The following is a 17,460-nucleotide window of genomic DNA, read 5'->3' on the forward strand; positions in this document are numbered from 1 at the left end:
AGCTGGACTTACCTTCCTTTGCACGATTCTATTCCTTTTAGAGTCCGGATTTGCATGGCAACTTCCATGGTGATCTAGGGAAATTTGAGATCTATAAATAGGGCTTAGTTTTCGTCTTTCAGATATACAATCTTTTGCCCTAATTTTCGTCCTTCCTGGAGATCAACTTTCCCTTGGCAGCCGCAACTTAGACTTAGATTTATTAGTTTACTTTGATTACGTTCATACTTTTGTTTTAGCTTTCAGTACCGACGATTTCTCTTTTCATTCCATAGTAGTTATTTTATTTTCTTTGCAATTTAATTTATTCTCTTGTTTTATGTTTACTTCTATTTCTTTGCGTGTTCTTAATTTAAGCATGAGTAGCTAACTTTTTAATTCGGCGAGAATAATGAAACTCTGATTTAATTATCTGTGAGACCTAATTGGTTTAAAATTGATTCCTATTGATTCCAATTAATTCCTAGGTTCAATGATAATTCTGATTTTATTTAAGCCTGATCAACTTAGGTTTAATTGGATTATATTATAGTCAATTAGCACCTCTAATCCGTAATTGTTGGAATAGGGCTGATTAGTGACAAAACTACCATGTTTGTAGTAGGAATAAATTGGTGGATTAATTATTACTAGCGTATCTAGGATAATTGGTCTAAATTGGGTTCATTCCTCTTAATGCTGTTAGAATATTAAATCTAAGACTGGCGTATCCAGCTAGGTTATATTTTAATAAGGAAAATAGACAAGACTAACGTATCTAGCTGTTTATCGACATAGTAAGTAGGAATTGTGGTATGTCAGTGCGTATCACGGTATCCTATAACTGGTTGGTTGATAGGGATTGATTAATTATTGCGTCGAGGATTAGAGTTGAATTAGAGTGGATTTATTTGAGCCGAATTACCTTTTTATTGATTTACTTCAAGCGTATTTTATTTAATTCTGCATTCTTAGTTTAATTAACTCCTCTTAAATTTAAGGTGTGGTGGCATCACCAATTTTATAGATTTTAGGGATTTGAATGAGTTTTAACTGCTCTCTGTGGGATCGACCCTGCTTACCAATATACTAATTTATTTTGGTAATTCCGCAGGAATTATTTGGTGGTATACGACGTCCACCAAGAGCCGTCAGTTGGAAGTTGAAAATTTTCCTTGACAACTTGAGAAACATTGACTGTGTGTTTCTCAGAAGATGAAAAGTCGTCGGATTTGTAGATTGTGATCTGCGCCGAGTACTCACCAGTTTCGGTGTTGAAAGGTATGGAGTTGTAAAATTCCTTGATCACCTCGGCTTCCAGAAAATGTGGAGGCACGGAATGTATGAAGTTGAGCCAACCATAACAAGACAGAATCCCTTAACCTTGGCTTCCTTGTTTTATAGCTGCAAGTCAGCTTGACCAGTCAGTTCCTTTAGAATGATCACATGGGTTTTGCGGTCGTGACCGTTGAGCAATTTACGTGATTGCAATACCATACTTGATAGTTTATGCGGATTGTCACCGTATGTTATTCTGATGCACCAGTTACTTAGCCAACTTTCAAACTTCTCACTCGAAACTTATTTGTCAATTAACTTTGCTTACTTCTTCACATATCTTTTATAATAAGTGGGAAGTTCAGAAGTAGAGTTTCTCCGACTAAGTGAACGCACTGATACAAAGAAAAATCATTAAGTATTTTTAGTGTGTTTTGATCTAGGCTTTATTCTGATGTCGTGCTTGTGCCTTCTTCAATTGTTTCATTGGCTCTTATAATCACTGTATCAACATGATGTTATAAAATTCTCTTATCATCGCACTTCAAATACAAATTCCTAACTTTGCAGCTAAATTTTTCGGACAAAATCTATTTTCACATCTTCATGTACATACATTTAATATGAGCGTATGCTATTTTATTTTAACACTCGACACAAATGGTATCAATATTCATGATGTTATGTCGTTGAGCTACCATATCATATTAAGACAAAATTATTGAAAATATCATCGGTGTTTAATGAAATTGGAAAATGGTTTATGTAAGGTACAACTAGTCAAAACCAATGACAAAGACATATTCCAATACCCAAACGGCCAAACTACCTAATTTATTTAACGTGGCCACCGTACTATGCATTTATCTCATGCGACAAATGGCAAGTGGATCTGCCCAACTTTTTATGCAATACATAAATAAATAAGAAACTAAAAATGAATTCATGAGTGAATATTATTAATTGACGACTGTCCTTCACTTTCTCACTCAAGAAAAACATTCAACTTTCCGGCAAATCTGATCCTCCAAATTTCCACCATAAATCTTGAAGAATCTGTGTTGGGAGTTGAAAAGGTGGAATTTTGAAGACGAAAAGATTAATGGCGAAGTGCTTCAGCTTCACATCATCAAGGAACCGGTGCTACCGGTGGTCCTTCTCCTCGGCCGGGCTGCGGTCCCTAACCGCCGACCTCGGCGACGGCACGGTGGTCCACAGCTGGGGACCGAAGACCCACAATCCCAGCAAGCCCACCCTGGTCCTCATACACGGCATCGGCGCCAATGCAATGTGGCAGTGGAACGAGTTCGTGTCGCCGCTGTCGGCGCGGTTCAACGTGTACGTTCCCGACCTGGTCTTCTTCGGGGAGTCGTACACATCGCGGCCGGAGCGGAGCGAGGCGTTCCAGGCGGAGTGCGTGTTCCGGGCCATGGAGGCGGCGGGGGTGCGCGGGAGGATGAGCGTGGTGGGGCTGAGCTACGGGGGGTTCGTGGCGTACAGCATGGCGGCGCGGTTCCCGGAGGCGGTGGAGCGGGTGGTGATCGGGTGCGCTGGGGTTTGCTTGGAGGAGAGGGATATGGATGAGGGGCTGTTCAAGGTGAGGACTGTGGATGAGGCCATTCAGATTTTGCTGGCGCAGACGCCCGACAAGTTGAGGGAGCTCATGCGCCTCTCCTTTTATAAGCCCGCCAAGAATGTGCCTTCTTGCTTTCTCTCTGATTTTATCGATGTGAGTTGAATATTTTCCTGATCGAGTGTTTTAATTTGTTGCTGGATTTGGCATTCCCCATGGTTTCACCTGTTTCTGAATGTGTAGGTGATGTGTACAGAAAACCTTCAAGAACGGAAAGAGTTGATCTACGCCTTGCATAAGGATAGAAAGCTCTCTGATCTGCCTAAAATCACTCAGGTGTGTTCTTCATATATAAATGATTATTTGAACATTGCTAAGATTACACGTCTCTTGTTGTAGCCGACGTTGATAATTTGGGGCGAACACGACCAGGTTTTCCCTCTAGAATTGGCTCATAGATTAGTAAGGTGACACCGTCTTCAACTAATTAATTAATTCCAGCCTTTGATATGGCATTGTTGTGTTGGTAATTGGGTTTGATGACAGGCACTTGGAAAACAAGGCAGAGCTGGTGATCCTAAAGAAAGCAGGGCACGCAATCAATATGGAGAAGACCAAGGATCTATACAAGCACTTGAAGTCGTTCCTCACTCACAGAAATGGCAAGAGCAGCAAGCTTGATTGAACATTTTTTACAGTCCCATACCCCTAATGTGCAAATATATAAGGAATATGGAGTATAGAAGCAGAATATGCTATGAAATGTAGTGTCCTTCATTTTAATACTTTGGCTTTCAAATAGTATATTACAAATTTTATAAACTTAATACTTATGATTGATGAAACTTAAACTTGGGCCCCATCCCGAGCTTCATATATGTGCGTATGTGTGTCTCTTGTGTAACATTATTAAACTATTTGAGCAGTAGTTATTTTAGTTGTACAGTTAATGCAACCAACATGTCAATTCGTCTGGGTGGTGTAGTCGGTTATCACGCTAGTCTCACACACTAGAGGTCCCCGGTTCGAACCCGGGCTCAGACATTATTTTGTTTATTATTTTGTTACATTACTTTGGGTGATAAACTAGATTGACAACCTCACGAAACATAAATAAGCATCACCTACCAAAAACAAGGCAAAATGAGTTATACTTTTTTTTTTTTTGATAATTTAACAGATTAAATAAAGAAATTTAAAGGCCTCGTCACATGGAGTTCGAACTCAAGGCCTTTGGTCTTAGACATTAACCCCTTACCGCTTGGCCAACACACGCACACTAAAAAATGAGTTATACTTTGTTCCTCCTAAAAGAATATACAGTCCACTTCAATTTATAAGTCGTCATGCTCTTCAAATACACGAACTTCAATTTATAAGTCATGCTCTTTAAATACATGATTTTTTTTTGGGATTTTTACAAAATAAATATTTATAGCGAATAAATATTGAGGTGAAAGTCGAAATTATTTATGTGTCTTAAACATAAGTCTTCCTAAACAACGTAGTTGGATTATTATCAAAACATTGTCCTTTCATTATAAAATAAAGGGTTGAGTATCAATTTCACCCCTAACGTGGAGGCTCTTATTACGTTTAGCACCCTATGGGCAGGGGTGTGTCAACTAAGCCCCTAAATTACCTATTTTACTCCAATTAAGCACTGATGCGTCTTCGACTTTTGGGCCATTTGGCCCTATTTTTCTCTTTCTTTTGTTTTGTTTGAGTACTCTAGGGGAGAAAATAGGTATTCAGGAGGAGAAGGCTCAGTCCAGGGCATATGCATGAAATATGGTCAGAATGGGCATTACCGGAACAAAACTATCCAAACTTCCAGAAGTGAAACTTACCAGGAAGAGAGCTCGGCGAAGTACCCCTCAGAACCATTCGAGGCGCGGAAAACTCCAAAGTGTACCACCTGGTGTGAGGCTAACCGAAGGAAGCAGCTGGTAAGCCCATAACAACAGTCGCAGTCAACACAGATGGGTTATATATGAACCAGGAAGAGAGCTCGACGAAGTACCCCTCAGAACCATTCGAGGCGCGAGAACGTTCGAAGTGTACCACCTGGTATGAGGCCAACCGAAGAAAGAAGCTAGTACGACCATGCCCGTCAACAGCAGTCAGCAACTGGAGCTATATATGGAAAGACGTGTAGAGGAGATTGCACGGAAGATTCTGGCGAATTCTAGCAATGGAATGATCTGGAAGAGTGTGGAATCAACCCCAAATCCGCTGGAGATCCATTATCTATCAAATCAAAGCAAGGATCAAGCTAAATATGGAAGGAAATAATCTGCCAGATTTGGTCTGCCGGCTAGGGTTTGACCACTACCGAACTGTTATTTAAATACCAACATGTGTGGCTGCCAAAAGGGGGAATGCACGAATTTTTACACTTATACATCAGTTTTAAGTGCTCTTCTAGACTTAGACTTTTGTTAGTTCACCAAGAAAATAATTTACTTTTAGTTCTTTTATATTTTTCGCACCAAACAATTTAGTTGCTTTTCGTATTTCAATTCTGTTGTGACGAACAAAGCCAAGGTTGTTGCCTTAGGTATTTTTATATTAAGTATTTCGAATTCCCTTTCATTCATATGTTCATTTTATTTTGCATTTATGTTTTCCAATATGTGTGAGTAGTTCCCTTGGTGAGGTTTAACGGGTGGAAATAATTGTTGTCAATATGTAAACATTCGTGAGGCATTTGTTCTTTCGGTTGAGTCTCGTGATTCCAGACGGATCTGTGCTAAACCATGGACAGTAGGGGCCCAACGGGTGATCTCCGTTCGGTAAAACGCTGTTCGTGTTAAGCAAAGGCCAGGGCATACCAGGGCGTGACAACCGGTATACCCACGACCGAGTAGCTGAGCAACGTCAACAAAAGGCGTTGTAGATCCGGAAGGTGAGGAAAGGATTGATGGGATACACTGTCCTTCCTCAGTTTTGGGCTTCTCTAGAGACTATCCATCAACTGTGACGAGGCATCAAGCCATGGTTATCAAACGAGGAAGGTAACTTCTGCGCCGTAGCATGTCTATGACTGGTCGGCTAACAAGCCGGAAATGGTTTTGTCCAGGAGGCATGTGTCACTCAAAGTGCAGAGTTGGGGACCTCGGGAGAGAAGGTTGGTGAGGGTCATACTTGGTGAATAACGAGTATGACTACTATCTAAGGAGGAGTGAAGCACTGCCTTGTGACCGGGGATTGTGTGACCTTCGGACCAAGTGACTACAATGGACTCAACCATCCCAAGTGTGAAGTATAGCCTCTTGAAACGCCCCAATGTCTTTGGGCCACGCCTTGAGTTTATACGGATCATGGACGGATCATCAGTATGCCTATGACCGAAATAAATATTGACAACAGTTATGACCTAACCGTAAACCTTACCCCTTGTTATATTTGATCTTTGTTTGAGTATACTTGTGCAGATAAACAGGTTGAGACCGTGACAACTCAATTTGTGCACCCGAAGAGTAAAGTAGTTCCTCACTCTCCGTGGGATCGACCCCATACTTGCTGCTAAGACTGTTCTTTGGTTGCAAGCAATAGGAGCGTGTACTATTCGTCTGGGGCATACACAAAAATATTTTTGATACCGCACGCCGGGCGACGGGCGCGCGCGTCGTATCAAGCACTCCGACTTAACAGAGAGTTAACACCGTTAACTATTTTTATTGTTTTTTTATTTTATTGGTGGTGGAACCCACACCTTCTTCTTTTTCACTAAACTCACCGGAAACCTAATCCACGGGGCTGATTAACTTGATTTCCGTAACCGCTTTCTTCATCAAACCTTAAATTCCCAAAATTCGAATGCCTTGGGCTCACTTTCTTCCCATTCACCATGGAGTAAAAATCAGTGTGATTAAAACTCGAGCCTCTTGGCGTCAGATTCCTGGACGATTGCAGCGTATAAATCTCTGCATTGGTGAGGTTCGAGGAGCGCGGGGTCAGAGAGAGGCCGAAGTTGGTGCCGTGAGACCTTCTCGAGAAGATCTCTGATCTCGAGCTGATGTCATTATCGAAGCCCTCAACTTCTGGCCTTCAAATTCGCACTCACAATACCTTGTATTATCGGCCAAACTGACATCGGCCGCGCCACGAGCTCGACAAAGACCCACCAGAGACGGAATTGAAACTCATTACTCTCCTCGAAATGTTAGAAGACAGTGAAACCCTCTACTAATTTCACCAAAAAATGCAAACTTCGGCCAAATCTTGAAGCCTTTGTCGCGATTTAGGGTTCTTCCTATTTCAGAGAAGCTCAAATTAAAAGAGGTTACTTCAATTAGTAATGGTGGGCCCACCAAATAAAAAAAATTAAAAAACGGATGGAGTTAAGTGTCCGTTAGGGCGAAGGGCGAAATTGAAGATAATTATGTACTTCAGGGGTTTAGTTGACACACCTCTGCCCATAAGGTGCTAAACGTAATAAGGGCCTCCACGTTAGGGGTGAAATTGATCATTAACACTAAACATCACAATCCATGGACCATAAGGTGAATTTTTATATACATAGTTTTTCTTTTTCGTTGAACTTTTATATAGAAAAAAAAACAAAAAAATAGAATTGGGGAATATTTATAGGGCTAATTACCTGTAAATCCATAAAGTTTTCAGAAATTGGTTATTGCACCAGATCTAAAAAATTGACTTTTAAATAACCTCTTGTTTTTGTCTGATTTTTGTCCAGTGATCGATTTTTCCTTACGCCGACGTCGGAAATGACACGGTGGCAGTCGAAATTGACACCTAAGCACATTTTTGACATGTGGGAAAGAAAAACCCCCTTCCCCCACCCCCAAACCCTAATTTCCCCTCCCTCCACCTGCTGCCGCCCCCCTGCCGCCACCACCTGCGACGCCGCCCCCTGCCACCACCACCGCGAAACCTACCCCTGTAACCACCATCATCGCGCTCATCGTTTTATCATTCCTTATCCTCAAATCCCCTCTCCCTGCATAACCACCCTCGCCCTCGAATACGTCGCGTGCCCGTTCAGCGACGACTATCCTGCAAATATATTGTCGCTCTCCAATTCAGCACGCATGAATCCACTCACCGCCTCCCGCTGTGCTTCGTGAAGTAAACTCTCTGCAGCACCCCATCAAAATTTGCTTATTTGCAGCGTCACGTGCTCCCAGTCCCCCACGTGCCCGCTGATTTTCCCTAGCGGGATTTTCTAGATTGATCTTCTAGCGAAGGCTAAAGGAACTGGGGAAATCTGGTCCGTTGGTCCATTCAATCTAGATTTCGGGAGAGAACTGCCTAGGTGGATACACGAGTTTTGCGATAGTGGCGGCAAGGGGTGGCGGCAACGGGTGGGGAGTGGGGTAATTAGGAGTGGGGGCCGGGGTAGGGGGAAGAAGAGGGGTAGAGAGGCTGGGGGGATTTTTTTTTTAATTCCAAATGTCAAAAATCAATCCAATTGTCATTTCCAGTGCCATTGTGTTATTTCTGGCGCCACTGTGTCTTTTGTGACGTCCACATAAGAAATTGATCGATTTCTGGACAAATTTGAGACGAAAATGAAACGTTATAGATTTAAAAATCAATTTTTCAGATCTAGTGCAATATCTAATTTCGAAAAAATGCAGGCAATTAGCCCATTTTTATACGTAGTTTTTCTTTTTCGTTGAATTTTTATATAGAAAAAAAAAACAATAAACATCACAATTGATGGAGTATAAGTTTAATTTTCATATAGGAAAAAACTAAACATCACAATCGATGGAATATAAGTTGAATTTTTATATAAATAATTTTTCTTTTTCATTGATTTTTTATATAGAAAAAAAATTTCGCTGAATTTTTATATAGAAAAAAACAAAAACAAAACAGTAAGCATCACAATCGATGGAGTATAAGTTGAATTTTCATATAGGAAAAAACTAAACATCACAATCGATGGAGTATAAGTTGAATTTTTATGTAAATAATTTTTTTTTCAATGATTTTTATATAGAAAAAAATATGATTTTTTATATAGAAAAAAAATTTCGCTGAATTTTTATATAGAAAAGAACAAAACAGTAAGCATCACAATCGATGGAGTATAAGTTGAATTTTCAAATAGGAAAAAACTAAACATCACAATCGATGGAGTATAAGTTGAATTTTTATATAAATAATTTTTCTTTTTCATTGATTTTTTATATAGAAAAAATAGAGTTAAACATCATGGAGTATAAGTTGAATTTTTATATAAATAATTATATAGAAAAAAATAGAGTTGGGGTGAGAGAGGCTCGAACTCTCGACCTCAGGATAACCCAGAAGCTATGAGACCTACGCGCTAGCCAACTGTGCCACCACCCCAATTTGAGTATAAAGGTCTAGAATTTATAAATAATTTATTTCGCAATGCATTTGATTATAGAAATCTAGAATTTATAAATAATGTTTTTAGAAATGTATATCGTCCTACTCTAGCCGCAGGGCCCGCAACTGACAACTTCACAAGTGAGACGAAAGTTTCCATGTTCTTTTTTCTTTTTTTAATATATATATATATATATATATAGGGAGAGGTTCAAATAAGAACCACTAAATAAAATTAGAACAGAGAACCATTTTAAACCATTCGATCATCAAGATCTACGGTGGATGAATGCAGATCCTGGGTTCGAATCCTGAAGGGAGCAAAAAATTTATTATTTTCGGATGCATTAAATTTAATAGCGAATGCATTAATTTATATAGTAGATGCATTGATTTTAATGGTTCTTATGTTCTCACGATAAGTGTGGTTCTCACTATAACCGCACCCTATATATATATATATATACTCCATCCGTCCCCAAAATAAGTTCCTATTTGGGGACGACACGGATTTTAAGGAAAAATGGTAAAGTTTATTGATAGTGGATAAAAATATGTTATAATTAGTATTGAGAGTGGTGAAAAGATGAAAAAGTGTTATAATTAGTATTGAGAGTGGTGAAAAAAGTGAAAAGTAAGAATAAATATACTTTTATTAGTGGTGGGATAGTTGTCCAAAAATGAAAAGAAAGAAAGATGAACTTATTTGGGGACTTCCCAAAAACGAAAAAGAGGAACTTATTTCAGGGACGGAGGGAGTATAATTTAACAAATTAAAATAAAATAAAAAATTAAAGATAGCGCTTGCAATTAATGGCTAGTTTATTGAACCCAAAATTAAATACTTCTTCCGTCCACTAATTCATGACCTAGGGGAAGAAACACGAATTTTAATAAAAAATGTATTGTTTATTACTTGAGTGGAGAAAGAGACCCACAAAGTGTATTGTTTATTAGTTAAGTGGAGAAAAAGTGTATTATTTATTGGGACCCATCAATTAAAAAATGTATAAATATTTATTAAAAATGGATAGATATGAATTGGTGCACGGACCAAAGAGAAAAATAGGACATGAATTGATGGATGGAGGGAGTACAATGGAGAAAAATTGTTGGAAATTTGATGATTGGTCTTGCAAGTAGTTAACTAAGGAAAATGTATGGACAATTATTGGATTAAGTTCTAAAATAAATTATTTAGCTTGTTGATCTCAAAAATATCTTGAGCTTTTAATTAATAATATTATACTAAATACATAATTTAGTAGTAATATTGTATAAAAAATATCCTCAATCACAATCATGCAATTTTATTATTATTATTATTATTATTATTATTATTATTATTATTATTATTATTATTATTATTATTCCCTAAAGTATCTTCTCCACCTCTAATTATCAGTACACAATATTTTTTTAATTAGTATAATAACAACGAATCGCGGGGGCACACGAGCAAATCTTATTTGTATGCGGATTTATAACGAAGTAGTTGATGTTACAGCCAACCGCATCACTGCTAGCTCGATGAAGAATGCATTATATTTTTGTTACATTAGAAAGAAAAATTTGCAGGAATTTTATTAATAAGACAGTTGCAATGCCAAACAGCATTAACGAAAAGCTACAAATCAGACATATTAGAAACACACGCATACACTAATGAATCAGGCATTGTAGTGAAGGCCCTTTTTGACGAGGTGTTGAAAATTAAGATAAGACTCCCCTCCAACATGAGTAGCATCTTGTGCTATTTTCTTCCAGTCTCGAGCCTTGAATCTCATGTTCTTCCCCTTCTCCCCCACCATCATCTCCCTAACCACATTCGCGATATCATCCCTCCGCACGCGGTGATCAATCTCCATCCCGATCCCCCACTTGTCGCACGAGTAGTGGCAGTTGGTCTGCTGGTCCGCGAAAAACGGCCAGCAGATGACCGGCACTCCGCACGAGATGCTTTCCAGATTCGAGTTCCATCCACAGTGCGTCAGGAATGCCCCCACGGCGTCGTGGGCCAGCACCTCATCCTGGGCGCACCAGCTCACCATCAGCCCTCTATCCTCAACTGCCTCGAGAAACTCTCGAGACAGTTCCCCCGACGTACCTTTGACTACGTCGGGCCTCACCACCCACAGAAAAGGCTGCTTGCTATCCGCGAGGCCTGAGGCAAAATCTTGGAAGTTCTGGCCCGTCATCGTCGTGATGCTGCCGTAGTTGACGTACACCACGGAGTCGGGCCTCTGCCTGTCGAGCCACTCCAACACTTTCGAATCCGGCTTCCATAAACTCGAATTCAGAGATTTAACTGCCCCATCTTTCACATGTTTGTCTAGAAGAGGAAGAGGGCCTATTGTGTAAAAGTTTGTGTAGTTAAATCTGGAGATCACAGCATCTAAGGCCTCCTTTTCCAATTCCCGGAAGGTGTTGAAGATTACGGCGGAGGCTTTGAGACAACTCTGCGCTTCCTCGCCCAAGAAATCGAACATGATGTCGTTGGGATCCGTCGTCTGAAAGAAGCTTGGCAGATCCTTCAATCGAATGTTGGGCATGCCCGCCACCCAATCCACAGGGGTGTCCAGTGTCCCATCGCTCAGATAATCATCATCTTCAACAATCCAAAACACAAAGCTTAATTTTTAATACAAAACATAAGCTCGGACAAATAATTAATTGAGTAACTTACTCTTAAAGGGGGCGATGCCTCTTTTGATGAGCTCACGGTAGTGCAAGTAACCAACGAAGGAGCAAGCAGAGGCAGTCCAGAACTGAACGTCAGGGAATCCCATTTCCTGAGCGGCTCTGGTGCCGAAGCTCATGACGGCGTCGGAGACGACGCAGGAGACCGGAGGCGAGTGGAGGCGGGCGAGGAGGGCCTTGAAGGGCGCCAGGCAGGTGGTCCTGGTGTAGTAACACAAGGCCGGGATGTCCTGCGTGGCGCCCTCGTCAGACTGCAGGGGCATGCCGTCTGGGATGGTCTCGAAGCGGAAGTCGGGGAGGCCCTTCACGGAGTCGGGGCCCTTGGAGCGGATGAGGCGGCGGTGGTTGAACTCGGTGTTGACGAAGGTGATGTGGAAGCCTCTGGAGTGGAGGAGCTTGGCCAGCCGCATCATGGGGGTGACGTGGCCTTGAGCTGGGTAAGGGACCATCACTGCATGGGGTTTCTCTGCTCCGGTTGACCCCATTTTTTGTGTTTAATTCTTGGGGTTTGGGTTGGATGTATGGTGGTCGTTCCACAAATATATAAGCACATGCGTCTCTGATGATGCTCCTATTCTACTTTTGTCGATATGCGACTCGCAGAATCTTATTGTATACATGTAATTAATATTGTGGCAAGTGTATGTATTGCGTATACGAACGGGAATGTTGATGCTGCCGGCCTAGGGATGGCAATGGATCTTGGACCCGATCCAAATTCGTTTTTACGGATCTGGATCTCAATTTTTTGGATCCGACGGATTTGGATTTGGATTTGGATCTCAGTTTTGAAAATGGATCTGGATCTGGATCTTGAAATTTTAGATTCGGATCCGACCCAGATCCGACCCGTGGATCCGTTTTATTTTATATATATTTTTTATATTTTATATTTAGTTTACTAATAATATTAATTAAATTAAAAATAATAAATAAATTATATTCAAAAGAATAAAGACTAAAAGTAATTAGATAAATGTATTTTGTGTTATATTTTTCATGATGGAAATTAGATATTGTTGATTTTGTGAATTTTTTTTAATTTAATTTGAAAATAGTAGATCCATGGATCTGGACCCATGAACCCGCGAATCTGACGGATCTGGATCTGGATCCAAAATTTTCAGATCCACGGATCTGGATCTAGATCTGGTATATGAATACGGGTCTGGATCTGGTATTGGCCAGACCCGGTCCAGATCCGGTCCGTTGCCATCCCTATGCCGGCCTCACATATATTTGGTCTAGAATTAAATTTCGAGATCATAATCTGTTGTTTCCGTGGTCCAGGATCAACCAAGTTTGACACCGAGGTCATCATATATTTAATTAACACAAAAATTTGGGTACAATCAGGTGTAGCGTATAATCAAATTGATCCGCACTCAAAATAGTGTTATTTATGAGATTCGGGTCATGATACAAATTTGAATCAGGGTGCGGGTCATGGTCTAAGCGACACTCAAAATAGTGTTAATTATTTATAAGGTTCAAGTCATGATACAAATTTGGATCAGGGTGCGGGTCAGGGACTAAGTGAGGGTACAACCCGATTGTACGGTACATCCAATTATACCCAAGACCACCTCTTAAATTAAAGCACGAACTTGATCTGCCATAATTTTAGTTAATTTGCATGCTATATTTTAGTATGCTTTGTTTCCAAATATATATATAGACCGATACTTTATTTCCTTCCAATTTTACACTGTCCTGCAAAAGATAAGGGGTATAGTGTGTTTGATAGATTATTTTGTAAGACAAATAAGAAATATCGGCCGTTTGATAGCAAGTGTTGTGGACTAGATTAACTTTTGAAATTACATTTTACCTTTTATTAAATTTACAAAAACTTCAACCCCACTCTTCACCTTCATCTCCGTCGTCCCTGAAACGCAGAGGCCTGATAATTTCGACTTCTCATTTTCTGTTCATCTAACAAAGAAAAAAGTGATTTTCTAAGCTATGGTTTGTGTTGAAATCTTGCTCAAAATCTGGTAATTACGAGTCCTCAATTTCTGGCTAAAATTGAGTGATCAAATGCAAAAAATCAAGTTAGTGTCAAAAGCATAGCCTTTCTCTTGCAACTGATTAGAGCCTTTGCTAGAAACAAATGGCCAATTTCATCCATGTAAGGCTCAACATACCTCTCAAAGAAATTCACATCCGATAAACGGCACAATGTAGGCGAACTAGGCCACTTCTTGATCAACATCCTATCCTCCAAAGCAGCCAACACCTGCAACCGTGGCCTAAACCTCCCTCTCAAATTTATGCATTATGAAGTAGAAATTCAACAAGTTATTACTCAAGTGAAATCTCATATATATGTCATATTGTACCACAAAGAATTGAAGTCCTTGATGGACGGAATTGTTTTATGAACTAGATAATGCTTCTTGACGCTAGAAGCGGGAGAGACCTATTGGCGCTCAAGATAAAAAATTTGCGTATTACAAAATTAAATAAAGACATCATAATACATTTGCACGTCCACTAAATTATCATAATATTGAGATCACAGAACAATCAGATCGAATATTATGGAAAATGATAAAAATCTGATTTTACTAAAGTTGTCATGAACTTTATGAGTACGCGAGAAACATATAATTGAAAAATCGCAATTGTCAAAAACACTTTTATCTCAATAAATTGCTAATTCAATTTGAAGATTATTTAGATCCACACAAATGATAATATCTCTATCAACGAAAGAACTTTTTAGGATGCAGTGACACGTGTTTTAATAAAAAATATTATTAAATGTATATATTAAAAGTGAAGAAGATAATATTGTTAATTGTTTTTTCATGGATAGATGTAATATTAGAATGCCGAAAGCATTGTTAAATTTAGAAATGGACAATGAGACATAATCTAACTCAATAAATAAAGAATCATTATGCGAGCGAGATTAATAGTTTAAGAGTTTGAGAAATTCAAAATTAATCAAACATATTCTCATGTTATATACTCCCTCCATCCATCAATTCATGTCTTATTTTTCTTTTTAGTTCGTTCACCAATTCATGTCCTACCCATTTTTAGTTTCTATTTATATATTTTTTAATTGGTGGGTCCCAATAAACAATATATTTTTTTTCCACTCAACTAATAAATACTACATTTTGTAGGTCCCTTTCTCCACTCAACTAATAAACAATACATTTTGTGGGTCTCTTTCTCCATTCAACTAATAAACAATATATTTTTTCTTAAAATCCGTATTTTCTCCCCTAGGTCATGAATTAGTGAACGGGTAGAGTACTATAATTGCATTCCGTTAGTTATTTAATATTTTATGACAATAATATTTTAATATAAATATCAAATTTTATTGACGTCAATTTAAGAGGCCAAATAGATACGTGTCTTTTTTTAATATTAATATTAGGCTACAAATAGCCGACAACGATAAGGGAGAGAGCGACCTACAACCCACGATTTTATGATTTCAAAGTGACAAATGTAAATTATGTAATTGGTTACAATTTATTAATAAATTAATATATATCTCAATAAAATACATCTAATAGACTAATATTCACACTACGTAAAACATAAAATGCCGCCATATTGTGATTTGTGAAAGTCTCAGTTCTAACAAATAATACGAAAGTACGTAAAACATAAAATGCCGTCATACTATGAAAGAGTCTCAGTTTATGTCGAAACCTACTATTTAGGTAGGCTGCAATTGTTGTATTCGTAATCAAATTGTTAATGCAAACAACAAGTTTGAAATAACAATTTTAAACTTCGCTTATTCGATTTTCTAAAATCTTCAAATTAAAAATATTCTATCTATGATAGGCTAATGCAACTATATATGCAGGAGCGGATATATATATATATATATATATATATATATATATATATATATATATATATATATATATATATATATATATAAAGGGGCTATACATCGAATTCCAGCTAAAATAATGCAAATTCTAATTTTATTTTTTTCGTTTTAATTGTTAATTGGTATAACCAAAAATTAAAGTAGTAAAGTCAATTGCTTAAAAAGGACAAAAAGAACAAACCCGACCTAAATATGGAAAAATTTATATAGTTCTATAAAATATTTATTATTCCATTTTAGCTTTTTAATACTGTACGAATATTTTATCATTCGAAATCAACTTGTACGTTTAGGTCCCCTTTATTTGTTATTGCATCACTTTCAATGAATTTGTCAGTTCATGAGTTATTAAAATTTAAGACTTAAGAGTAAATATTTACTATTGTTGCGTTTGAAGTAAATATTTTTTTCGAAAAAGCTGTATATTAGTACATAAATTTTTATGAAACAATAGGGCCGAATGACCCTATTCAACATACAACATCAAATTTTGTCCACCATTTGAAAAAACATAAATTTTAGCCATTTTTTGTATGTCATGACTATTCTACCCTTCTCTCTCTTTCCTCTCTCTTTCTCATCTCCCTCTCTCTCTCTCCAGCGGCTGCGCTATCTCCTCTCTCCTTCTCATATCCCTCTCTCTTTCTCCAGCGGCTACGCGGCAGCGGCGCCGAGCAGAAGTCACCGGAGCAGATCTGATCGCAGCTGATCTGATCGCAGCGGTGGTGCCAAGCAGATCTGATCGCAGCGGCGGAGCTGATCTGATTGCAGCGGCGCCGAGCAGAAGTCAGCGGCAGAATTCGTCGGAGTAGAGGATGAGGCGGCGGCGATGGAGGAGATCCGATCCTCTGAAACGCGTGGATGAGGGATTGGTCAGGTGGCGGATGATGAGGCGGCGGCGGCGGCAGTTCTGATCTGATCTGATCTGTGCTGATCTGATCTGTGCTGCACGTATGGCACTTATGGCACTATTAGTGCCATAAGTGCCATAAGTGCACACTTCCCCCTAAGGTTTAGATGTTCCATTTAGGGTTTAAATGATGTTGTTTCTGTATTTGTGCTGCACGTATGGCACTATTAGTGCCATAAGTGCCCAAATGACCATTTTACTTAGTTTTATTTTGAATTTTCGTTGGCACTTATGGCACTATTAGTGCCATAAGTGCCAAAATGACTATTTTACTTGGTTTTATTTTGGATTTCCGATGACACTTATGGCACTAATAGTGTCATAAGTGCCTAACCCGACCCGGCACGCGACCCGCGTGCCTGATCCTACCCAGTCCGCCTCATTAAGGGCAAAAACGTCCAAATCAATAAAAATGGCCAAAATTTGTGTTTTTTCAATGTGTGGCCATAAATTGTGTTTTATGCTTCATTTTGGCTACTTCAAAATTTTACTCAATTTTTATTTTCGTTTTGTTCGACATCTAGAGAAATATTGTTGCTCCCCTTGTATGGAAAAATGCCACTTGATCGATCATAGAAGTATAAATGAAAAAGTAATGGCCATGTGAATCCTTTTATTTTTAAATACCATTTCATATGAATGTTAGGTTGTTGTCGTAATTACTTGGTTTTGAGTCGAATCAAAATGCCTTTTGAATTTTCTCAAATTCTGTTTAACAACGGAATTATGATGATGACTGGTAAATGAAGATAAGAAGTTTGAAATAATGTTAGAAGTTCAAGAATGTACCAAAATTTTAGGATTATTTCACACGACTCTTTC

At 38.7% G+C, this 17,460-nt stretch overlaps 2 protein-coding genes and 2 non-coding genes across 5 annotated transcripts; 2 read left to right on the top strand and 2 right to left on the bottom strand.

Annotated features, from left to right (window-relative positions):
* The first annotated feature begins 2,042 nt into the window (after positions 1–2,042).
* On the top strand, positions 2,043–3,708 carry LOC131001431 (uncharacterized). 2 transcript variants are annotated; one of them, XM_057927828.1, is made up of 4 exons: positions 2,043–2,986; positions 3,074–3,166; positions 3,230–3,297; positions 3,377–3,708. In XM_057927828.1, exons 1-4 carry the CDS (start codon positions 2,360–2,362, stop codon positions 3,513–3,515), a joined length of 927 nt encoding a protein of 308 aa, XP_057783811.1. In that variant the 5' UTR covers positions 2,043–2,359; the 3' UTR covers positions 3,516–3,708. The 2 variants fall into 2 exon arrangements, with proteins under 2 accessions (XP_057783811.1, XP_057783812.1); XM_057927829.1 differs by lacking the exon at positions 3,230–3,297.
* Positions 3,709–3,800: 92 nt separating this feature from the next.
* TRNAV-CAC (transfer RNA valine (anticodon CAC)) lies at positions 3,801–3,874 on the top strand. The gene has a single exon. It is a non-coding gene; the product is annotated as a tRNA-Val (tRNA).
* A 5,198-nt stretch (positions 3,875–9,072) lies between these two features.
* Positions 9,073–9,157, bottom strand: TRNAM-CAU (transfer RNA methionine (anticodon CAU)). Its single transcript is given in 2 exon segments — positions 9,073–9,108; positions 9,120–9,157. It is a non-coding gene; the product is annotated as a tRNA-Met (tRNA).
* A 1,561-nt stretch (positions 9,158–10,718) lies between these two features.
* Positions 10,719–12,471, bottom strand: LOC131001421 (linamarin synthase 2-like). Its single transcript, XM_057927812.1, has 2 exons — positions 11,847–12,471; positions 10,719–11,768 (listed from the first exon to the last, which is right to left on the bottom strand). Exons 1-2 carry the CDS (start codon positions 12,343–12,345, stop codon positions 10,831–10,833), a joined length of 1,437 nt encoding a protein of 478 aa, XP_057783795.1. The 5' UTR covers positions 12,346–12,471; the 3' UTR covers positions 10,719–10,830.
* Positions 12,472–17,460: the final 4,989 nt, after the last annotated feature.

Source organism: Salvia miltiorrhiza, chromosome 8, assembly GCF_028751815.1.
Source record: "Salvia miltiorrhiza cultivar Shanhuang (shh) chromosome 8, IMPLAD_Smil_shh, whole genome shotgun sequence".
NCBI lineage: Eukaryota > Viridiplantae > Streptophyta > Magnoliopsida > Lamiales > Lamiaceae > Salvia > Salvia miltiorrhiza.